Source organism: Pollachius pollachius, assembly GCF_949987615.1.
Source record: "Pollachius pollachius genome assembly, chromosome: 6".
Classification (NCBI taxonomy): domain Eukaryota; kingdom Metazoa; phylum Chordata; class Actinopteri; order Gadiformes; family Gadidae; genus Pollachius; species Pollachius pollachius.
Window position 1 is genome coordinate 27,393,397 of NC_136939.1, and position 25,067 is coordinate 27,418,463.

General features: G+C 48.5%; 2 protein-coding genes across 2 annotated transcripts; both read right to left on the reverse strand.

Annotated features, from left to right (window-relative positions):
• On the reverse strand, window positions 1–22,038 carry cab39l (calcium binding protein 39-like). The gene is made up of 9 exons (XM_079737538.1): window positions 21,847–22,038; window positions 17,881–18,163; window positions 11,806–11,970; window positions 10,365–10,483; window positions 8,572–8,740; window positions 5,709–5,768; window positions 4,793–4,858; window positions 3,085–3,228; window positions 1–1,631 (listed from the first exon to the last, which is right to left on the reverse strand). The coding sequence occupies exons 2-9, from the start codon at window positions 17,980–17,982 to the stop codon at window positions 1,452–1,454; spliced, it is 1,005 nt and encodes a 334-aa protein (XP_079593664.1). The 5' UTR covers window positions 17,983–18,163; window positions 21,847–22,038; the 3' UTR covers window positions 1–1,451.
• Window positions 3,680–4,782, reverse strand: LOC307077529 (uncharacterized protein; the record flags this gene model as incomplete). The annotated part of the gene is made up of 3 exons (XM_079738957.1): window positions 4,324–4,782; window positions 3,947–4,030; window positions 3,680–3,709 (listed from the first exon to the last, which is right to left on the reverse strand). Exons 1-3 carry the CDS (start codon window positions 4,672–4,674, stop codon window positions 3,680–3,682), a joined length of 465 nt encoding a protein of 154 aa, XP_079595083.1. The 5' UTR covers window positions 4,675–4,782.
• Window positions 22,039–25,067: the final 3,029 nt, after the last annotated feature.

Genomic DNA, 25,067 nt, shown 5'->3' on the forward strand with positions numbered 1-25,067 from the left:
TTTGCAGTTTATTGTACGTTTTGTAGTCGTAAAGTAACGGTCTTTAATTTAAAGGCGGTGTTTGTATTTTACACAACTTGAGAACCCACCACAAAAGAGGGCGTGATTAGGCCCCTCCCATCCCCGCTGTCGGGGGCGTGTCTGTAAAGTAAAGAACCGTACTTTAAAGAACCAATCTTCAAAGAGCCAATCCTTATAGAAGCGACCTTCAAAGAAACACTCTTTTAAGTACCGATCTTCAAAGAACCGATCTTTATAGAAGCGATCTTCAAAGAACCAATCTTTAAGAGCGGTTCTTTGAAGATCGCTTCTATAAAGAACCAAACTTCAAAGAACCGATCTACAAAGAACACATTGTGCCTCCAAACAGAAGGAGAACACCTAGCTACCGCGGGCTACCAGCGACAGAACACTTGCCCCCCCCCTCCCCACAAACAAAAACAAGCAGTTTTACAAAACGTCTGAACAACTCCATATAAGGAGTGACGATGTTCACCACTTCATCTAAACAAACGTGTCATGAGATTAAATCATCGAGCAAAAGATTAAATCAATCAGACACGAAAAACAATAAAACCAAAAAGGCACCCTTAACTACTGTTTGGTCGGGTTAATGAGTCTAGAGCGACTTCGGCCAAATGCGACCGAATAATACGAAATATAAACAATGACAGGAAGTCATTACAGTACGGAAAGAGAAATGGCAAGAAGAAATACACAAGCGGCCATTTTCCACTGGGTCTCCGATGTCGCTGCTAAGCTAGTTTCCGCTAAGCTAGCTCCGCTACAATAAGCAGAAACAGGTCAAACATTACTTTTAATCTCATCGGTTGTGCTCTGAAAACAGAAATCCTCTCAAAGAAAAAAAATCGAACACTAGTTAATCAAACAAAGTTTCATATTTTCAGTTAGAGAACCAATCTTAAACGCAAACTCAAAACAAAGTTCGGAATCTTGAAACTCTTTCTGGGGTCTGGATTAGTGTCAGTCTCTGACCACCCGTGTTGACCCTTGGTTCTGTGAGTGGGCCAATCAGCTCTCAGCGTGAGTTCTGGCGCTACATGCTATCGTGCTAACCCTAAAACAATGTCACGAAAAGGAGTCACAGAAAAAAACAAACCAACGATTGAGAACTACGTCTTCTGCAAACCTTTTTAAAAAGAACCACTGAAGGAACGATACAGCTGTTTCTCTCTTCTCCATGAATAGAACGGCCGCGTGAATAACGTGAGTGAGTCGATGGCGTCATTGAAGTTAAAAGTTACTGTGCAGGTGATGGGGGGGGGGAGGAAGGAGAGGGAGGAGGAGATGGAGGAAAGGGAGAAGGGCAGGGAGGAGGAGGAGGCGGAGAGGGGTGGAGGAAGAGAATGAGAGGGAGGAAGATGAGGAGGAGGGAGGAGGAAGAGAACGAGAGGGAGGAGGTGGAGAAGAGAGGGAGGGCGAGGAGAGGGCTACGAGGCGGGCTTCTTGAGGTCGCGGATCTGTTTGACCAGGTAGGTCTTCTCGTCGTTGAACTGCTCATCGTCGCTGCGCTCCTTCTGGAAGTGGCTGAGGAACTCGATCAGCTTGGTCTGGTTCTTCAGCAGGATGTCCACGATGGGCTGCGTCTTGTTGGGGTTGGCCACGAACACCTGGACGGAGAACAGGCACAGCTCAGTCACGCTCACACTTTCACCTCCGTATTCCTCCTCCACCACCCAGAGTTTCCGTCGTCCGGTAATTACCGGTCATTGACCGGAAAAAAATGAGGAGGACCGAATGGAAATGATTCTCTCTGCACAATTTGAATTGTGTTTAAATATGCTACAGTGGTCATTTGTTCAGCAAATTCATGTTTTGTCAATCAAAGGGTTTTGGTTGACCCGGCCGATATTTGCCCCCACTATCCTCGAGCCGGGACGGGCCGGGCCTTTGATCGAGCGTTTGTGGGTTTTTTTTAATCATTGCTTTATTGGCCTAATCTGAGGTGAAATCTATGCCATAAACAGAAATATTATAGGCCTTTATTACACGGGTCTTCTCAACGCCGTGGAACGCTCCGTTCACTTGCATGGGTAGTAGTCCGGTAACTTGTCAACCCCAACCTCTTCGGTTGCTAAGCGACGTCAACGTCTTTGGCGGACTATTTCTCTGCTGATCAACACTACGAATGCTGGTAACCAGTGGCGGACTAGTGGATGAAAAAGTGCCCTCTAGAGTGGTGAATACGAGAGAAAGTGCCTTATTGGCTGCCCTTTACATGTGAAAAACATTATTGGGTACCCTCTGGTGCTCCTTCATACAATAAATTCATACAATAAATTATGACCATGTGCCCTCTAGAGCAGGAATGCGCCCTTTTTATTTTTTCACCCCTGCCCTCCAAACACTCCGCCACTGCACCACAACAACGCAACACAACACAACAACACAACCAGTGTTGCCACAGTTACCTTGAAAAAGTAATCAGATTACTGATTACTACTTACTCCTTAAAATAGTAACCTAGTTACTTTACTGACTAGTTGATTTTAAAAGTAACTAAGTTCGATTACAAGTTACTTCATTAGTTACGACAACACCCCCTGCCGCCTCAAAATAAAAAATTACAACCGGTTTTGCCAATACTAACTTTTACAACAATTGTTCTCACCCCCGGTCAACATCTGGTCTTCCCCCTACCAGCGCAGGGGGCTGGTAGGGGGAATTCGCAGGAGCCCATCAGTGCCTCTTGTATACAGGGCCCAGAATTTGGTGCTACGGCCCATGGTGCACACACTGACACACGGCTTTCAACCACTTCCGTGTAGACAAAATATCACCGCGCGCTTTACAGGGCGATCACTGGACGCAGCTCCGCAGACACACACAGCCACGCAGCACAGCGGGACTAATTCCGCCGCTAATAACAACTGGTGGCGCGGACTCTGGAGAGTCAAGGTCAACACTCGCCTCTGATAGATCTGTAATCTGATTACTGGTTTGGAAATAGTAACGGGTTAATATTACTCGTTACTGAAAAAAGTGGTCCAAGCCTAACACAACACAAGGTAAGCGTCTGCCAAACGCCCTGAAGGTAAACGTAGTCCCTCGGAAGGTACGCACCTTAAAGACGTGGAAGGCCTCAAACTGGATGTTGGGGCTCTTGTCCCTCAGCAGATTCATCATCAGCTTGAGGTTCTCCGGTTTGCTGATGTAGCGCGTCATCACCGTGAAGTTGTGTCGGTCCAGTAGCAGCTCACCCAGTAGCTTGGGAGGGAAGAGCAACACAAGCACCCTCATTAGGATCATCTGCACCTCATTAGGATCATCTGCACCTCATTCAGGATCATCTGCACCTCATTCAGGATCATCTGCACCTCATTCAGGATCATCTGCACCTCATTCAGGATCATCTGCACCTCATTCAGGATCATCTGCACCTCATTCAGGATCATCTGCACCTCATTCAGGATCATCTGCACCTCATTCAGGATCATCTGCACCCTCATTAGGATCATCTGCACCTCATTCAGGATCATCTGCACCTCATTCAGGACCATCTGCACCTCATTCAGGATCATCTGCACCTCATTCAGGATCATCTGCACCTCATTCAGGATCATCTGCACCTCATTCAGGACCATCTGCACCTCATTCAGGACCATCTGCACCTCATTCAGGATCATCTGCACCTCATTCAGGACCATCTGCACCTCATTCAGGATCGTCTGCACCTCATTAGGATCATCTGCACCTCATTCAGGATCATCTGCACCTCATTCAGGATCATCTGCACCTCATTCAGGATCATCTGCACCTCATTCAGGATCATCTGCACCTCATTCAGGATCATCTGCACCTCATTCAGGATCATCTGCACCTCATTCAGGATCATCTGCACCTCATTCAGGATCATCTGCACCCTCATTAGGATCATCTGCACCTCATTCAGGATCATCTGCACCTCATTCAGGATCATCTGCACCTCATTCAGGATCATCTGCACCTCATTCAGGATCATCTGCACCTCATTCAGGACCATCTGCACCTCATTCAGGACCATCTGCACCTCATTCAGGATCATCTGCACCTCATTCAGGACCATCTGCACCTCATTCAGGATCGTCTGCACCTCATTAGGATCATCTGCACCTCATTCAGGATCATCTGCACCTCATTCAGGATCATCTGCACCTCATTCAGGATCATCTGCACCTCATTCAGGATCATCTGCACCTCATTCAGGATCATCTGCACCTCATTCAGGATCATCTGCACCTCATTCAGGATCATCTTCACCTCATTCAGGATCATCTGCACCTCATTCAGGATCATCTGCACCCTCATTAGGATCATCTGCACCTCATTCAGGATCATCTGCACCTCATTCAGGACCATCTGCACCTCATTCAGGATCATCTGCACCTCATTCAGGATCATCTGCACCTCATTCAGGATCATCTGCACCTCATTCAGGACCATCTGCACCTCATTCAGGACCATCTGCACCTCATTCAGGATCATCTGCACCTCATTCAGGACCATCTGCACCTCATTCAGGATCATCTGCACCTCATTCAGGACCATCTGCACCTCATTCAGGACCATCTGCACCTCATTCAGGATCATCTGCACCTCATTCAGGACCATCTGCACCTCATTCAGGACCATCTGCACCTCATTCAGGATCATCTGCACCTCATTCAGGATCATCTGCACCTCATCAGGACCAGTCACCCTCTAATTACACCCGGCTACGTCACCGACAGTGAACATTCATTTCCATCGATCTGGGGTTCCAGGTGGGGTGAGGGCTAGGTGGAGGACTGACCTTCAGAGACTGCCTCTTGGTGACGTAGTTCTCAGAGTGAAGCAGCTTCTCATATTCTGTGAAGACCTGAGGGGGAAGAGGAGACGTAGGGGTGAGTGAGTCTCACTGTGTATTAATGAGTGAGTGACTGGGGGAGTGAGTGAGTGAGTCTCAATGTGTATTAATGAGTGAGTGAGTAAGTGAGTCTCACTGCGAGTCAGTGAGTGACTGAGTCTCAATGTGTATTAATGAGTGAGTGAGTGAGTCTCACTGTGTATTAATGAGTGAGTGAGTGAGTAAGTGAGTCTCACTGTGAGTCAGTGAGTGAGTGAGTCTCAATGTGTATTAATGAGTGAGGGAGTGAGTGAGTGAGTCTCACTGTGAGTCAGTGAGTGAGTGAGTCTCAATGTGTATTAATGAGTGAGTAAGTGAGTCTCACTGTGTATTAATGAGTGAGTGAGTGAGTAAGTGAGTCTCACTGTGAGTCAGTGAGTGAGTGAGTCTTAATGTGTATTAATGAGTGAGTGAGTAAGTGAGTCAGTGAGTGAATGAGTCTCACTGTGTATTGGTGAGTGAGTGAGTTGGTGGGTGATTGCGTACATTGGTGAGTGGGTCTCACTGTATTGGTGAGTGACTGAGTGAGTCTCCCTGTGTATTGGTGAGTGACTGATTGACTGGGTGAGTGACTGACTGGGTGACTGAGTGAGTCTCACTGTGTATTGGTGAGTGAGTGAGTGAGTGGGTGACTGGTTGAGTGACTGAGTGAGTGAGTGACTGGGTGAGTAAGTGAGTGACTGGGTGAGTGACTGAGTGAGTCTCCCTGTGTATTGGTGAGTGACTCAGTGACTGGGTGGGTGAGTGAGTGAGTGAGTGAGTGAGTGAGTGAGTCTCACTGTGTATTGGTGAGTGAGTGAGTGAGTGAGTGAGTGAGTCTCACTGCGTCATAGTTCTGTTCCAGGTACTCGGCAACCAGGACTTTGTGTCGCGTCAGAAGATCCTGAGGAGAACCGAAGAAGAAAGACGTCAGAACCACTGAATACAGATCACACTAGAACGACGTCAGAACCACTGAATACAGATCACACTAGAACGACGTCAGAACCACTAAATACAGATCACACTAGAACGACGTCAGAACCACTGAATACAGATCACACTAGAACGACGTCAGAACCACTAAATACAGATCACACTAGAACGACGCCAGAACCACTGAATACAGATCACACTAGAACAACGTCAGAACCACTGAATACAGATCACACTAGAACGACGTCAGAACCACTGAATACAGATCACACTAGAACGACGCCAGAACCACTGAATACAGATCACACTAGAACGACGTCAGAACCACTGAATACAGATCACACTAGAACGACGTCAGAACCACTGAATACAGATCACACTAGAACGATGTCAGAACCACTGAATACAGATCACACTAGAACGACGTCAGAACCACTGAATACAGATCACACTAGAACGATGTCAGAACCACTGAATACAGATCACACTAGAACGTCAGAACCACTGAATACAGATCACACTAGAACGTCAGAACCACTGAATACAGATCACACTAGAACGACGTCAGAACCACTGAATACAGATCACACTAGAACGTCAGAACCACTAAATACAGATCACACTAGAACGACGTCAGAACCACTGAATACAGATCACACTAGAACGACGTCAGAACCACTAAACAGATCACACTAGAACGACGTCAGAACCACTAAACACAGATCACACTAGAACGACGCCAGAACCACTAAATACAGATCACACTAGAACGATGTCAGAACCACTGAATACAGATCACACTAGAACGACGTCAGAACCACTGAATACAGATCACACTAGAACGACGTCAGAACCACTAAACACAGATCACACTAGAACGACGCCAGAACCACTAAATACAGATCACACTAGAACGATGTCAGAACCACTGAATACAGATCACACTAGAACGACGTCAGAACCACTGAATACAGATCACACTAGAACGACGTCAGAACCACTGAATACAGATCACACTAGAACGACGTCAGAACCACTGAATACAGATCACACTAGAACGACGTCAGAACCACTGAATACAGATCACACTAGAACGACGTCAGAACCACTGAATACAGATCACACTAGAACGACGCCAGAACCACTAAACACAGATCACACTAGAACAACGTCAGAACCACTAAATCCAGATCACACTAGAACGACGTCAGAACCACTGAATACAGATCACACTAGAACGACGCCAGAACCACTAAATACAGATCACACTAGAACGATGTCAGAACCACTGAATACAGATCACACTAGAACGACGTCAGAACCACTGAATACAGATCACACTAGAATGACGTCAGAACCACTGAATACAGATCACACTAGAACGTCAGAACCACTGAATACAGATCACACTAGAACGTCAGAACCACTGAATACAGATCACACTAGAACGACGTCAGAACCACTGAATACAGATCACACTAGAATGACGTCAGAACGACTAAATACAGATCACACTAGAACGTCAGAACCACTGAATACAGATCACACTAGAACGACGTCAGAACCACTGAATACAGATCACACTAGAATGACGTCAGAACGACAGATCCACTAAACAGATCACAATAGAATGACATCAGAACCACTAAATACAGATCACACTAGAACGACGCCAGAACCACTAAATACAGATCACACTAGAACAATGTCAGAACCACTGAATACAGATCACACTAGAACGATGTCAGAACCACTAAATACAGATCACACTAGAACGACGCCAGAACCACTAAATACAGATCACACTAGAACAATGTCAGAACCACTGAATACAGATCACACTAGAACGACGTCAGAACCACTGAATACAGATCACACTAGAACGTCAGAACCACTAAACAGATCACACTAGAACGACGTCAGAACCACTAAATACAGATCACACTAGAACGACCTCAGAACCACTAAACACAGATCACACTAGCACGACGTCAGAACCACTAAATACAGATCACACTAGAACGACGTCAGAACCACTGAATACAGATCACACTAGAACAACGTCAGAAGGACTAAATACAGATCACACTAGAACGATGTCAGAAGGACTAAATACAGATCACACTAGAACGATGTCAGAACCACTAAATACAGATCACACTAGAACGATGTCAGAACCACTGAATACAGATCACACTAGAACGCCAGAACCACTAAACAGATCACACTAGAACGACGTCAGAACCACTAAATCCAGATCACACTAGAACGACGTCAGAACCACTGAATACAGATCACACTAGAACGACGCCAGAACCACTAAATACAGATCACACTAGAACGATGTCAGAACCACTAAATACAGATCACACTAGAACGACGTCAGAGCCACTGAATACAGATCACACTAGAACAACGTCAGAACCACTAAACACAGATCACACTAGAATGTCAGAACCACTAAACAGATCACACTAATACAAGGAACCAAGGGGAAGCAGATAGTGGGTGGAGCTAGGAGCAGGGGGAAGCAGATAGTGGGTGGAGCTAGGAGCAGGGGGAAGCAGAGAGTGGGCGGAGCTAGGAGCAAGGGGAAGCAGATAGTGGGCGGAGCTAGGAGCAAGGGGAAGCAAAAAGTGGGCAGAGCTAAGAGCAGGGGAAGACAATAATGGGCGGAGCTAGCATATAATAGGTGGAGCGAGCAGAGAATGGGCTAAGATAGCAGCAGGAGCTAGCATATGATGGGCGGAGCTAGCAGATTGCGGCCTTACCTTGAAGGTGGCGAAGGCGTCGGAGGCGATGTCGAAGGTGCTCATCTCCACGTAGGTGAAGAAGCGGGGGAAGTGGGCCGAGTACAGCAGCACCTTGGCCAGGGGCTCGTGGCGGATACACTCCCTCAGCATGATGCCACAGTTCAGGGCCACGGGGGGGGTCTCATAGCTGGGGGGAGAGAGAGAGAGCATGATGCCACAGTTCAGGGCCACGGGGGGGGTCTCATAGCTGGGGGGAGAGAGAGAGAGCATGATGCCACAGTTCAGGGCCACGGGGGGGGTCTCATAGCTGGGGGGAGAGAGAGAGAGCATGATGCCACAGTTCAGGGCCACGGGGGGGGTCTCATAGCTGGGGGGAGAGAGAGAGAGCATGATGCCACAGTTCAGGGCCACGGGGGGGGTCTCATAGCTGAGGGGGAGAGAGAGTGAGCATGATGCCACAGTTCAGGGCCACAGGGGGGGGTCTCATAGCTGGGGGGAGAGAGAGAGAGCATGATGCCACAGTTCAGGGCCACGGGGGGGGTCTCATAGCTGGGGGGAGAGAGAGAGAGCATGATGCCACAGTTCAGGGCCACGGGGGGGGTCTCATAGCTGGGGGAAGAGAGAGAGAGCATGATGCCACAGTTCAGGGCCACGGGGGGGGTCTCATAGCTGGGGGGAGAGAGAGAGAGCATGATGCCACAGTTCAGGGCCACAGGGGGGTCTCATAGCTGGGGGGGAGAGAGAGAGAGCATGATGCCACAGTTCAGGGCCACGGGGGGGGTCTCATAGCTGAGGGGGAGAGAGAGAGAGAGCATGATGCCACAGTTCAGGGCCACGGGGGGGGTCTCATAGCTGGGGGGGAGAGAGAGAGAGCATGATGCCACAGTTCAGGGCCACAGGGGGGTCTCATAGCTGGGGGGGAGAGAGAGAGAGCATGATGCCACAGTTCAGGGCCACGGGGGGGGTCTCATAGCTGAGGGGGAGAGAGAGAGAGAGCATGATGCCACAGTTCAGGGCCACGGGGGGGGTCTCATAGCTGGGGAGAGAGAGAGAGCATGATGCCACAGTTCAGGGCCACGGGGGGGGTCTCATAGCTGGGGGGAGAGAGAGAGAGCATGATGCCACAGTTCAGGGCCACGGGGGGGGTCTCATAGCTGGGGGGAGAGAGAGAGAGCATGATGCCACAGTTCAGGGCCACGGGGGGGGTCTCATAGCTGGGGGGAGAGAGAGAGCATGATGCCACAGTTCAGGGCCACGGGGGGGGTCTCATAGCTGGGGGGAGAGAGAGAGAGCATGATGCCACAGTTCAGGGCCACGGGGGGGGTCTCATAGCTGGGGGGAGAGAGAGAGAGCATGATGCCACAGTTCAGGGCCACGGGGGGGGTCTCATAGCTGAGGGGGAGAGAGAGAGAGCATGATGCCACAGTTCAGGGCCACGGGGGGGGTCTCATAGCTGGGGGGAGAGAGAGAGAGCATGATGCCACAGTTCAGGGCCACGGGGGGGGTCTCATAGCTGGGGGGAGAGAGAGAGAGCATGATGCCACAGTTCAGGGCCACGGGGGGGGTCTCATAGCTGGGGGGAGAGAGAGAGAGCATGATGCCACAGTTCAGGGCCACGGGGGGGGTCTCATAGCTGAGGGGGAGAGAGAGAGAGCATGATGCCACAGTTCAGGGCCACGGGGGGGGTCTCATAGCTGAGGGGGAGAGAGAGAGAGCATGATGCCACAGTTCAGGGCCACAGGGGGGGGTCTCATAGCTGGGGGGAGAGAGAGAGAGAGAGAGAAAAGAGACAGAGGAGGAGGCACGCTGACCCTTTGAGCAGGAGGAACAGCACCTCCTGGTGGGAGCAGAAGTACTCCACCGTGGGGCTCCGGGTGCCGATCTGACGCCGCAGGATGTTGTTGAAGATCTGACAGACGTCCTTCTTACCCTGATAAAACACACAGACACATGGTTAACACAGACACACACACACACACACACACACACACACACACACACACACACACACACACACATTTACATTCTAAAAATAAGGCAGGAGCTGCTGAACTGCCAGCTGCCATGGTCAATGTTTCTAACTGGTTGACCACTTCATGTTTACATCTCAATTAGGGCTTCTCGATTATGGAAAAAATCATAATCACGATTATTTTGGTCAATATTGAAATCGAGATTATTCTAACGATTATTTTATTCGTGATGTATTTATTCAGTATCTCTCCCAAAACCCTTTGTAAATAAGAACTTTGAAATTTTGCATTAAAAAAAATACACAAAATGGACAAAAAGAAAATGTTCAAATCTACAATAATGTACAGATATGTATCCAGCTGTCTATAAAACATAAATCACTTTCTCTAAAACGTAAAAAAAAAATTAAAAAGAATTTGAAAAATCGATTATATTAGTTTTTTGATCGTTTGACACTAAAATCGAAATTCGATTAATCGCCCAGCCCTAATCTCAATATAAGTCTGTATGTTTCTTTCAAAGTCTGCTAATAAAGATCCCGAGCCTGCTGTGTTAGTTGCAGGGAGAAAGTTATTAGTTATGAATGAATATAAGTATCTTAGTATAGTAATTGACTCAAAACTCACTTTTAAAACTCAAGTGAAAAAGGTTGTGAACAGAATCAAATTAATTTTAAACAATTTTAGATATAAAAGGAATAATTTAACAACTGAAGCATCTAAATTGTACATGCACGCCATGATCCTCTCACACATAGATTACTGCCTCACCAGCTGGACACAGACATCAAGAACCATTTTGCAATATATATACTAACCTATATACTATACTAACCTCCTTGTCTATGATTGTGAGCCTACTAAATGTTTAAGATTTCCATGTTTAACCATTTTATGTTTTTGGTTCGTTATTCTCTTAATTTTTAATCCTTTTATTCCGTTATGTTACATTACGTCTTTGTCATCTTAGTTTGTATCCTTGTCCATGTAATATCGATGTCAATCACCTGTCTAACTATATGTTGTGTTGCTTTTGTATGTTCTATCTAACATCAACCTGCCAGGGACTACAGATGAAAAATAGTTTGCATAACTAAATCTGGTACATTTACATGTCCTATGCAATGCACATGTAAGTCCTTCTTACCCTAAGAGCACACACGGACAGTTTAACACACACACACACACACACACACACACACACACACACAAAGCTCCTGGTCCACCAGAGACCCCCCCAGGAGGTGGACCCCTAGAGACCACCAGGCTCCCCCCTCACCTCAAAGTCCACCACGGCCAGGTGGTCCACCAGGGCCAGCAGCAGCCCGCTGTTGTACAGCTCCTGGGCCAGCAGGGCCACGGTCTCTGTGTGAGGCTCCTTCTCCCCGCTGCCGTACAGGATCTCCTTCATGGACACCAGGCACTTGGACACCTCCTCCGACGCCTGGGGGGACGTCGTTACGCTACGTTACCATGACGTCGTTACGCTACCATGACGTCGTCACGTTACCACGACGTTGTCGCGTCACGTTACTCAGACGTCGTGACGTCACCGTGACGTTGTTCCACTGCAATGGCGTTGTTACGTTACATTACCATGCCGTTGTTACTTTACGTTACCATGACGTCGTGATGCTACCATGAGGTTGTTATGTTACGCTACCATGACTCTGTTACACGATGACGTTGTTACGCTACGTTCCCATGACGTCGTTACGTTACCATGACGTCGTTACATTACCATGACGTTGTCGCGTCACGTTACTCGGACATCGTTACGTTACCATGATGTTGTTACGTTACCATGAAGTTGTTGTTGCAAGTGAAGGTGCATAGAATAATACACGGAGCCGGGCTGTGCCTCGTAGTAACATGTATTAACGAGCTGGCACATAACAGGACTGACACGTGTCGACTACCTGAGTCCATACACACACACGGGACCACCAGAGGGAGCTGTCGGCTTGCATAACACAACCCTACAACATCTCCCTTCCTTTAGTATAATGCAATACCAAACAACAGCATGGATAGTATCAGTCATTAGAACATAAGTGCTCATAGCCACATATCAAAATAGTGCAATAGAAATAGTGTATCAAGACGAGACTGTAAGTCAATATCAGCCAGGACCTTTGCAGAACTATAACCACAAAATAGCAGTATCAAAGCATGCACAAAACAACCGAATAAGAACATTCGAAGTGAACATCTTTTTTTTTTTCGGAACAATAATCCACTGTCCACGGTCCTGTCACCCGGGAGTGGTTTCATCCTGATGGGCTGGCCGACGTTCAGCTCCGGCAGATCCCTTGCAGCTTCGCTGCCCGACGCTCCACCCTCAGCTAGTCTGTAACCCCAGTGGTGACCTGAGGCTCTAGCAGCTGGTCGGCCACAGGGAGAAGACTTCTCAGCCTCCGTGACATCAGTTGTGTGCTGGGCTGCAGTACATGCCCTCAGTGGGCGTGTTCCTCCAGTGCAGAGAGGCCTTCCAGGGGTCCTCGTCGGCACGGCCTGCTTTTCTGCATAGGCTCTTCCATTCTTCACTGCACTCTGCCTTGCCGTTAGCCTTTGGGTGTCTCGGGGAGGACATGACATGTTCGAAGCCCCACTCCCTCGCAAACGCCCGAAACTCTCCACAGTCAAACTGACCTCCACAGTCTGAAATGACCCGGTCAGGGATGCCGTACCTTGCAAACTGCGCCTTGCACCTTCTGATGGCCGTACCTGCTGACAGGTCTGGAAGTAGATCAATCTCCCAGAAGTCAGAATAGTAATCCACCATGAGCAGGACATCCTGCCGTGCGTAGCTAACAGGTCCATGCTCACCAGCTGCCAGGGACGTGTGGGGAGTGGGTGTGACATCATAGCCTCCTTCTGTTGCTCGTGTGCATACTCATTACACACTGAACACCGTTGCACATAGTCTTTGATTTCTCCCTGCATGTTTGGCCAGTAGAGAGCATCGCGGGCCTGTCTGAAACAAGCCTCACCCTCCACGTGGTTGTAGTGGATCCGTCTCAGCAGCTCGGGGCGCATAGATTTCGGAATGATGACTCGCTGGCTCCTAAAAAGCACACCGTCCTGTGCGCTTATTGCATCTCTGATGTCCCAGTAATCTCTGACGGCCATGGGGCTCTCCTCTCTGTGTTCTGGCCATCCCCTCAGCACGACCGACTTGAGTGTCTGAAGACACACATCCTCCTCCGCGTGTTTCCGTATCTGTGCGAGGCGTTGGCTAGTGACGTTGAGGTAGTCTGCTTGCTGAATGGCTGCTGCGTCACACTGCTCCTGCTGCATGCTGCAGACCATTTCACGTCTGTACTGAATGTCCATCCTCTGTGGTGGGGTGGGGGCCCTGCTGAGCGTGTCACTTATGTACATTTCAGGGCCTGGCTTATACACCACTGTGAGGCGGTAGTTCTGCAGTGTAAGGAGCATGCTCTGCAGGCGCTTTGGTGCACTGAGAAGGGGCTTAGAGAAGATTGACACTAGCGGGCGGTGGTCGGTCTCTGCAGTCACATCGCCCCTCCCATATAGGTAGTAGTGGAAGCGTTGACAAGCGAATACGATGCTCAGGCACTCCATCTCGATCTGTGCATAGTTTTGCTCCGTCTGGTTTAGTGCTCAGGAGGCGAACGCAACCGGCTGCCCCCCCTGAAGCAGGAAGCAGCCCAACCCGGTCCGACTGGAGTCACTCTGTATGGTGACTGGCTTGCTGACATCATAATAACGTAGTTCTGGCACCGCCGTGACCAGCGTCTTGATCTCCTTCATAGCAGCATCATGTATGGGCAACCAGTGCCACGGCACCTCTTTGTCCAGCAACCTTCTCAGCGGTTCACACACCTCTGACAAGCCGGGCAGGAACCTCGATAAGTAGTTAATGAAGCCGACACACCGCTGAACGCCTTTTGCATCCGTGGGGTTTGGCATGTCGAGGACGGCCCTGACCTTCTCGGGCTCAGCTTTGAGGCCCGCCGCCGACAGCACGTGGTCGTGGAAGCGGACCTCCCTCACACGAAACTGCAGCTTTTTTATGCTCAGCCTCAGCTTCACTTCCCTGCATCTGTCCATCAGAGCAATGAGGTTTGCGTCGTGGTCTTGTACAGCCTCCTCCTCCGTGTCCCCACAGCCGACCACAAGGATGTCATCCGCTATAGGCTCAATCCCTTTCAAACAGGCCAGCAGCTCATGTTGTTTGCTCTGGTATAGCTCCGGTGTGACTGATACACCGAAAGGGAGCTGCAGCCATCGCTTTCTACCACACGGCGTCCAGAACGTTGTCAACAGGCTGCTCTCCTCATCCAGGCGACACTGCAGGAATGCGTCGCTCGCATCCACCAGGGGGAAGACACGTGCCTTTGGCAGCTTGTACAGCACGTCATCCAAAGTGGGCATGAGGTAATGAGACCTCTTCAGGGCTTGGTTAAGGGGCTTAGGGTCGATGCAAAGCCTCAATTTGTCTGGCTTCTTCACTATGACTACATTGCTTATCCAGTCCGGGGGCTGAGTGACTGTGGTTAAGTGTCCATCCTTTTCATATTGGTCCAGCTGCGCCTTAACAGCCGCCTTGAGGGCCACCGGGACATTCCTTGGTGTGCACTGTACGGGCACAGCATTGGTGTCCAACACAAAGTGAATATCTAACGGCAGTGACTCGACTGGGCTGGTGAACACGTCATTGTAAGCGTTAATAAGACAGTCTCTGGTCAGCTCCCCTGCCTTGCAGTGCTCCACTTTGTTCAGCTCTTCGGGAATGGTGAAACACATCAGGCCAAGTCTCTCACATGTCTCCCCTGAAAGCAAGGGCTGGTGCACATGACCACAAAATCCAGTCTGTGTGTCTTGCCCGATGACACACTGTGTGCTGTACACGCCAATTGAGCTGATCCACTCACTGTTGTAAAGCCTCAGTCTGGTGAGACTTTTCTGAAGAGGAGCTCTAGGTGCCAGCAGTGGTGGCAGACTCGGATGGCCTGCTGGTAGGTCTCCGTCCTGGTCGCTGTTCATATGCTACATTGATGCTCTCCCCAGGCCCAGAGCTGCTAATTGACATGGATTTTAACTTATTGTGCAACACCTCCACTGCACGGCCAATGTCAAAAGCCCCCTCCAACTTAAGGTCCTTTTCTCTTAGCATGCGTCGTCTGGTGCCCTCATCAGTTATTCCCAGAACAAGCCTTTCCCTTCCCTATATGTCTCTTAACGCTCCATTTTCACATGTGGCATCTTTCCCTCTCAGTCTTGTGACAAAAGCATCCATTTACTCGCCGTCCTCTCGGTTTTCAAAAACATACCTCTCAAAGATCACATTTTTGCTGGGTGTGAAGCATTGCCCCTGTTGTCAAGTATCGCACCTGCGTCTTTCTGCTCTTCCTCCGCGAGTCCCAGGTTGTGCTTGTAAACATGGTGGCAATCCTTCCCCATTAGCCTCCTGAGTGTTGCTGCCTGCAACGGCTTCTCTGCCTTGTCGATCCCGGTCGCAAGCAGATAATCCTCAAACTCTGAACGAAAGCTAGCCCAGTGGCAGTGAAGATCCCCAGTCATCTTCATGGGCTCCGGTGGCGGAATGTTGGAAGCCATCTTCTCCGCGCGGCGCTAATGCTAAACAGGCAAACTGAAACTTCTAACTACGTCTAGCAAAACAAATAAACGTACACTGTTCCATTGACAGGCAACGTAGGACTGACCCTGGGTTCCAAAACAACTTCTGACACCATGTTGCAAGTGAAGGTGCATAGAATAATACACGGAGTCGGGCTGTGTCTCTTAGTAACATGTATTAACGAGCTGGCACATAACAGGACTGACACGTGTTGACTACCCGAGTCCATACACACACAAGCCCACCAGAGGGAGCTGTCGGCTTCCTTGACGTCGTTACGTTACCATGACGTCATTACGTTATGACGACATTGTTACGTTACGATGACATAGCTACGTTACTATGATGTCGTCACTTTACCATGACGTTGCTACGTTACGATGAGGAAGACGTCATTACAATGCCTTCATTAGGTTAAGTTAAGGCTTTAGTGGGGTTAAGGCTTTGCTCGTTTCTTTAAGGAGTTGCTTTAATGTTCGTGTATACTTATGTTAAAAGAAATATATTTTGACATTAACAGTAATATTATATGTGAGATAGTGAAGCGCAGTTTACGCACACTGGTCGGACAGAGAGCATTTGCGTGTTGTCTGAGGAAAGCGCGACGGTCAAGCCGCTATTGGAACCGTCTCTGGGATAACATTAGACTGGGTGGCCCCGCCCATTCTGCCGGCGGTTTGAGTCCACCCTGCACAAGGGTCTGGAGAAGAGCAATACATTTCTTTCTGCTTCCGATACGTTTCTGCGGGAGCCAGTCACCAAGCTGTCTTTTCCCCTTGGAGCGCTATTGGCTGGTTTAACACAATGACGACAGGAAAGCGACGGCAAGCAGCCAATCGCGTACAGAGTCAGTTGAACTAGGCCCGTTGATCACGCCTCTTGTGCTGAAGAAAATGACGGCAGCTTCCCCAGACCAACGTGCACTCTACGATGGAGCATGGTCTGGCAATAGCCAGGCTAGAGTAACATTGCTGTGTACCTAAAGTTTGTAGATTTATTATTAATAAAAACAAGGGCTATTTATAATAAATAAATATACAAAATGTAGGTACACAGCCATGTTATTCCAAAGAAAGTGTCAAAACTGGCATTTATCAAAATGGTATATCAAATATTTTAGTTATTTGATTAGGGAGTATTAATTATTGTGTCAGCCTTGCACTCGGCAGTAATCATCCAATACACCTTAATACATTCATTTAATTAGATTAAATAAAAACAAGCCATAAATAACATAAAACAAACAAATAAAACATTTGCATTTTGATCCCAGGATTATCACGTCACTTGAAGATCCGGCCATGCGTGCCATCCCATAAAAACATCATAAACGCCCATCCCAGTCCATCCCTGACCCACGTGATTCGGACATGTTATGACCTCGCACCTTGTACTGTTACTAAGGTAACACGGGGCAGCACTCTTACCGGATAAGTGTGGGTGGGTGGCACTGGGCTTAATGTGTCTGTGTCTGTGTGTATATATCTGCATCTGTGTGTTGACGGCAAGGTGTGAGTGTGTCTCAGGCTCTGTTCTCCTTCACATGGACCTGTCAGAGTTCTGCTTCACCCAGTGGCCTCTCTCTCTCTCTCTCTCTCTCTCTCTCTCTCTCTCTCTCTCTCTCTCTCTCTCTCTCTCTCTCTCTCTCTCTCTCTCTAATTTTATGTTATAGTCCTATTGTGTTCAACAATAGACACCAGGATGCTAACACAGATAAAGAATAAACTCTTATTTTGAAAAGCCCACCTTGTCAGACTTCTTGTCCTGCTTCACCAGCAGGGCGAGGTTCTCCTTCAGCGTCCTCACGATGTCCACCGGGCTCTTGTGGGACTTCCCGAACAACGGCATGGCGGAGGCTAGCCTGGAACGCTAGCCCGGAACTCTAGGCCTGGAATGCTGTCCTGGAACGCTAAGCCTGGAGCGCTAGGCCTGGAACACTTGCCTGGAGCGCTAGCCTGGAAGACTAACGCTAGTCTTGGAACCCTAGCCTGGAGCGCTAGCGCTATTCCTTGAGCGCTAGTCCTGGAACCTGCGGAGACAAACAAGACATGCTGGGTTAGCATCTATTTAACACAGGTTTGCATCTATTAGCACCTATTAAACAGGTTTTTGCATTTATTGAGCCCAGAATAGCATCAATCGGACCAGAACGCCATCTAACCCCAGAGGGTATGGGGGTCGGCTCCGCAGACGCCAGATGCCACAGGGAATTCCTCTCTCTGGAGTCAGGAATCCAGTCGGACCAGCACTACGAGCTAGCTAGGAGGCGTTAGCTGTGGAGACGGAGCCTAGCTCGTGTTTCATCAGTGATGACAGCTCTAGACTCAGGGCGTTACACAGACGCTTTGATCCAGAGAGACTTACAATAAGTTCATTAGTCAAAAGAAAGAGAAACAACAATATATCTCTGTGGGAACAGTAAGGATGTTCATAGAACCAAGTGCCACGCACTAACCATTCCCCGTATCCAATGAGATAGCTAGGATACGACGCTACAACACGCTAAGGACTGTTTTTATCACACACTTACACACACACAGTAACAAGGAGTAGCAATAAACATGTATTACAACATTGTTTTGTTGATGATGGTTCAACTCCCTTCCCAGCGTGAAGACATCTTACAAAAACACAGAGGCACAAACAAGAAAGACAGACAGACGGACGGACAGATTGCATTTCGCGAGCGCCCCATGCAGGGTCAATGTGATCCGTCGACGGACGGAGGTAGTGTACACGCCCTTACGTGAAGCAGACGTTGGGAGACTGACTTTGGCCCTAGACATTTATTGTTTCTGTCAAGTGTTAGAAAAAGAAAACCGTTTTGGTAATCAGCCCTTAACACATGCATAACAAAAAGAATATATACATGTATTTATACGGCGGAGTGCAGGACGCAACATGGCTAATGCCATCGCAGATACACATGGAAAGTTAGCATGTTAACTTACTAACTTTTTTTAAAACACTAACGAAATAATTAACGAAAATACACAAAATAATATGTGGCAGTCCAACTACCAAAAAGCCACATTCACACAGCTAACCTGTCTAAACACTTAAATGTACACTTACTTTCAAGATCTCGCACTACAGAGTACGTACCGCGCTCAATCAGATTCAAAGTCATCTGACAAGAGCCGAAAAAAACACTAAACGTACTTACACAAAACGACCAGCAGATTGCGCAAATAAACAAAAATGAATAAAAAGTAAATTAGGGATATTTGGTGGAATACATCATTTTCCCATACCTGCTACATGTGATTGTGTGTTCAGAATGTGGGTGTGGCCAGAAGCAGCTAATGTACAATCTCTCTCTCTCTCTCTCTCTCTCTCTCTCTCTCTCTCTCTCTCTCTCTCTCTCTCTCTCTCTCTCTCTCTCTCTCTCTCTCTCTCTCTCTCTCTCTCTCTCTCTCTCTCTCTCTCTCTCTCTCTCTCTCTCTCTCTCTCTCTCTCTCTCTCTCCAGACCCTCAAGTCACCAAACAGACCCTCAAGTCACCAAACAGACCCTCAAGTCACCAAACAGACCCTTATGTCTCCAAACACCACTATTTCAAATGGTACATTCCCACCATCACAGCAGGTGAAACATGTCTCCTCCCCTCACAGATTAAGTCCGAACTATCCCCAACGAAGCAAGGGGAATATCCCCCTTAGCCTAACATTCCTGGAATATTTGTGCTTCATTATCGTTTACCAACAGCTGACCTGAATAAGTCCCGGGGTCGAAGGGAAAGCCGGCAGCTCCTGCTCGGAGTTACATCAGATATGAAACGCTGCTGAACTCCTGAAGGACTCATTCAGCATTCCTTACTGAACCGAACCGATGGAGGCTCTGGGTGATCCATCAAACGAACCCAGAACCACATGCTACTGTGTCACCTCTGAGAGAGAGAGAGAGAATGTATCTCTGTGTGAATGGGTGAGTGAGTGAGTCTGCATGTGTATGATTGTGTATCTTGGTGCCTGGGTGTATCTGAGTGTGTGTCCGTCTGTGTGTCTATGCAAGTGAGTGAGTGAGTGAGTGAGTGAGTGAGTGAGTGAGTGAGTATCCAGCAACAGTCTTCTGCACAGAGACCGAATCAGTGACAGAAGTGATCTACATGAAATCGGCTATGCAGAGTCCAGGTGAACTCTGAACAGTGTGGTAGGCTGGAGATCGGGTTTCTCGAAGAGAAGCTGGACTCTGGAGGAAGTGGAACGAGACACTCTGACGCTTGTCATCAAACTGTCAAGAGAGACCGCTGTTGACCTATCAGAGGAGATGAGAGGGTGAGGAGGACGTGGGAGTGAGCACACAGAGAGACAGACTGACAGACAGACAGAGAGAGTGTGTGTGTCTGTGTCTTAATGAGTAAGTGAGTCAGTGATTAAGTGACACACAGACAGAGAGAGAGACAGAGACAGAGAGAGCTCTTGACATCACTGCCTGTGATCGACTCCTCTGACTCTAAGCTGCCCAGGCCTTTCTAACCGAACAGAGTCAACATTCAGACCAGCAGAGACACACAACCAAGAGTCCAACGTCACCGATGACTTCAGAATACCGCTGCAAACATTCTCACTGACGGGCATTACGTTACAGTATATTCAAATATATATGACATCGGAAGTATAAAACATGCTATTGGAAATATAAAGTATTCTATCGAAAATGTTAAGTGTTGTATCGGACATAAACTAGTTTTTCGTTTTCTCCAACGTTTCAAACCTCATGTTTTGATCCTCTTAAGGGGTTATATTCTTATCGTAAACCAGTTGATGATAAAACTAGGTATTGCGATAAATCACAAAGATCTGATTGGTTGAAAGTGGTGCCAGCGAAACACACACAGTTCCACTCTGGGGAACACCCCTCAACCAATCAGCCAGAGCGCGTGTTTGACGGCGAACCTTGTGCGATTGTCCTGTTTGATTCTCAGTGTTTGCTCGGTCAGTAATCGAGGCTCCGTGCAGTGTGTAGTGCGTCGTTCGTCTTAAAGGCTCGGGTGACTCGCCTTAACTCGCCTCAGATTGTGAGTGAATGTTTGCACTGACCGCGGTTAACACCAGTCATACGACGAGGCAACAACCAGGCCTCTTAATCACGCATGTAGAGATATGTGAGGAGGGGTTGGGATTATTGATTACTGATTATGATGACGACGTTTGTTTACATTTGGTTCTACATGGATTGGTAAAAAAAGGACGAATTTGTTGAAATTGTAGTCAGTGTCTTAAGTGAAGTTACTCATGCATACTAGACACACACAGAGAAACACAGAAACCAGAATACCACTGTCAACACTGCTCATATAGCTGGTAACACACACACACACACACACACACACACACACACACACACACACACACACACACACACACACACACACACACACACACACACACACCTTACTAGGGCGTCTTTGAGTATGCAACACATTCAGTAGCCCTCTGAGACATCAAGGCCTTGTTGTTTTGGTTCAGTCAGACGTTGGTTCCCGTACGGATGATCACAACCAGTCCGACCAGACCTCTCAGATCCGTCCGACCTGACCCCCCACAGCCGCGAAACATAGCTCACCTCCGGCGACTGCAGATCGAGCATCACGATAGATTGATATCTTGAGATTGGGCGAAGTTCTACCCGATGTGTCAAGGGCACCACAACCATGGCGCACCACAAACACACAAAACACACAACAACCAGGAAGATGGTGCATACTCACAGTGGGATCGGCTGTCCTCCGCAGTGTGCGTGTATTTGTGCGTATGTTTCCTTTTGTCCCGGCTGTCTACTGTTCCTGATAGATACCCACGACAACGGATGTCTTCCGATCGCAGACGAGGTGTGTAAGCGTTAAACGTGTGCGCTCTTCTGCAGAGCGACATCTGGTGCGCTTCCAGCTGCGGCCAAGGGGCTGCGTTCCAACACTCCCAGGAGGAGGCCCTCCCCGCTGCGCAGCCGCAGATCGAGGGGCACCGTGCGTCAGAAACGACGGTAAATGTATCACGGATGTGCCTGAGGACTATCCGGATGTTTTAGGCATCGGAGAAGAGGGGAGATGGGAAGGGAGAGTGAAGGGTGAGTGGCTGCGCTGTGGGTTGGAACGGCGCCCGGGCAAACGTAGAACTATCGCGAGAACACCCTCTGGAAGATAACACAGCCGAACTAGGAACTATCGGGAAAACGCCCTCCAGAAGATAATCATAGCTGTACGTAGAACTATCGCGAGAACACGTGCACCCACATCTCTAGAACGGGGGACAGGCATGACCTATTAAAGGGAAGAGGAGGACGCCCGGATGCGTTACGGGGTGCAGGTTGCGTGTCAAAATGGGCTCGTGGGAAACACATTCTTGGGTGTAATCATCTTTCGGGTTGAATTTAATTTAATTGTTAAATTGTACTAAATTAAATTAAATTAACATTATTTTTTATGTATTTATTGTGACATAATTTATTTTAAATGTAATTAACAATAAATTGTTTTGTATGGCATACATTTTGTTGTTTATAGTTGTGTTAAGTTATGGCTAATAGCCGTAATATAGGCTAATGTGTAATTTCTCTTTCAATTAATTCATTAATTAGACAAATGGACTAACCAATTAAAGAGGAGACATCTCATTTATTAAAGCTGCTTTTCGTTTAAGATACAATCCAGAATTACATATGTACACAAATATATACAGTGATATGTATGAACGTTTTATAATAGATATTTATATTTATATAGAGAGAGAGATCTCATCACAATACTCGATAGTCACAAGAAAAATAAAGACAGTGGGTTTGCCGCAATGTGCTGCATAACGAACGAGTTACCAGTCTCCAGTTAAAAAAATATAAATAATGTATCGGAAAATGTTTTTTTTTGGAAAAGTTTCATTTTTCAAAATGTTTGTTTTCATTTCTCCGAATGAAAATGTTGATAAATGGATCGGTTTGAGGTGTTTCGATGCTGATAGTTTTCGACACGTAAACATGTCCTATAAAATTCACTTTGAGACACAAGGCCTGCACCGTCATTGAATAAAACAGCAACAGACGTTAGAAAATTTGTTTAAATATAGCAAGGTATTCTCTTTCTTTGCTGTACACACGTTGATGTGAAAGCCACTCCCACCACCACCACCGCCACTCCCAGGTACAGCCAGGTTAACACACACATCACTCACAGGTGGAAAAGCACAAATTGTGTGCGTGTCTGACTGTCTGATTGTGTGTGTGTGTGTGTGTGTGTGTGTGTGTGTGTGTGTGTGTGTGTGTGTGTGTGTGTGGGGGGGGGGGGTCTGTGTGTGTTTCTCTGTGTGTCTCTGTGTGTGTGTCTGTCAGTGTGCCTGTGTGTGTAGCTGTGTGTGTTTGTGTCTCTGTGTGTGTATTTTTATCTGTGTGTGTTTGTGTGTGTCTATCTGTGTATGTGTGTGTGTGTGTATCTATCCGTGTATGTGTGTGTCTGTTTGTGTGTGTGTGTGGGTCTATCTGTGTGTGTGTGTGTGTGTGTGTGTGTGTGTCTCTCTGTGTATGTGTGTATCTGTGTGTGCGTGTGTGTGTGGTTGTGTGTGAGGTGTGTCAGAACCGGTTCTCTGGCTCATGTGTGAGGGCGGACAGCACTGAGCACACACTCCAACACACAGCGCTTTGTTCCTCTGTCCTGTCCTTCTGTCCTTCTGTCCTTCTGTCTCCACCATTGTTCACCTCAGTCCTCCACTGGCGGCCATCTTGGGCCTGGATGGGTGGAGGAACTGAATGCTGGTGTTTCCAGGAAGGTGTTTCCAGGATGATGTTCCAGGATAGTGTTTCCAGGATGGTGTTTCCATGCTGATTTTCCAGGATGGTGCTTCCAGGATGGTGTTTCCATGATGATGTTTTCGTGCTGATTTTCCAGGATTGTGTTTCCAGGATGGAGTTTCCATTACGATGTTACCAGGATGATGTTTCCAGGATGGTGTTTTCATGATGATGTTTCCAGGATGGTGTTCCGGGTGCTTCCATGACGATGTTTCCAGGATGTTGTTTCTAGGATGGTGTTTCCAGGATAGTGTTTCCATGACGATGTTTCTAGTATGGTGTTACCAGGATGGTGTTTCCAGGAAGATGCCTTGAATTCAAAGAATCTGATTTTTAATTCCAGAACACTGGAAAACATGTTGCCTGGAGCCTGGAGCCAGGGGCCTGAGGCCGAACTTAGGTGGAGCTAGCCTGGAGCCTGGCTCAGGTGGGGCTGACCTGGGGCCTAGAGCCATGGGGCCTAACTTAGGTGGGGCTAGCCTGGAGCCTGAAGCCTGGGGCCTGGGGCTGACCTGGGTCCTTGGGCCTGGAGCCTGGCACGGGTGGGGCCTTGAGCCTGGCTCAGGTGGGGCCGACCTGGGGCCTAGAGCCATGGGCCTGGAGCGTGGAGGGAGGAGGAGGAGGGTGAAGGAGGGAGGAGGGTGGAGGAGGATGGAGGAGGGAGGAAGAGGAGGGAGGAGGAGGAGGAGGGTGGAGGAGGGAGGAGGAGGGTGGAGGAGGATGGAGGAGGGAGGAAGAGGAGGGAGGAGGAGGAGGGTGGAGGAGGGAGGAGGAGGGAGGAGGGAGGAGGAGGAGGGTGGAGGAGGGAGGAGGAGGGAGGAGTAGGAGGGAGGAGGATGGAGGAGGAGGAGGAGGATGGAGAAGGAAGGAGGAGGTAGGAGGGAGGAGGAGGGAGGAGGAAGGAGGAGGGAGAAGGAAGGAGGAGGGAGGAGGAGGAGGGTGGAGAAGGAAGGAGGAGGTAGGAGGGAGGAGGAGGGAGGAGGAGGGTAGATGAGGTTGGAGGAGGGAGGAGGAGGAGGGAGGAGGTTGGAGGAGGAGGAGGAGGGAGGAGGAGGTTGGAGGAAGGAGGAGGAGGAGGGAGGAGGAGGTAGGAGGGAGGAGGAGGAGGAGGTTGGAGGAGGAGGAGGAGGAGGTTGGAGGAGGGAGGAGGAAGAG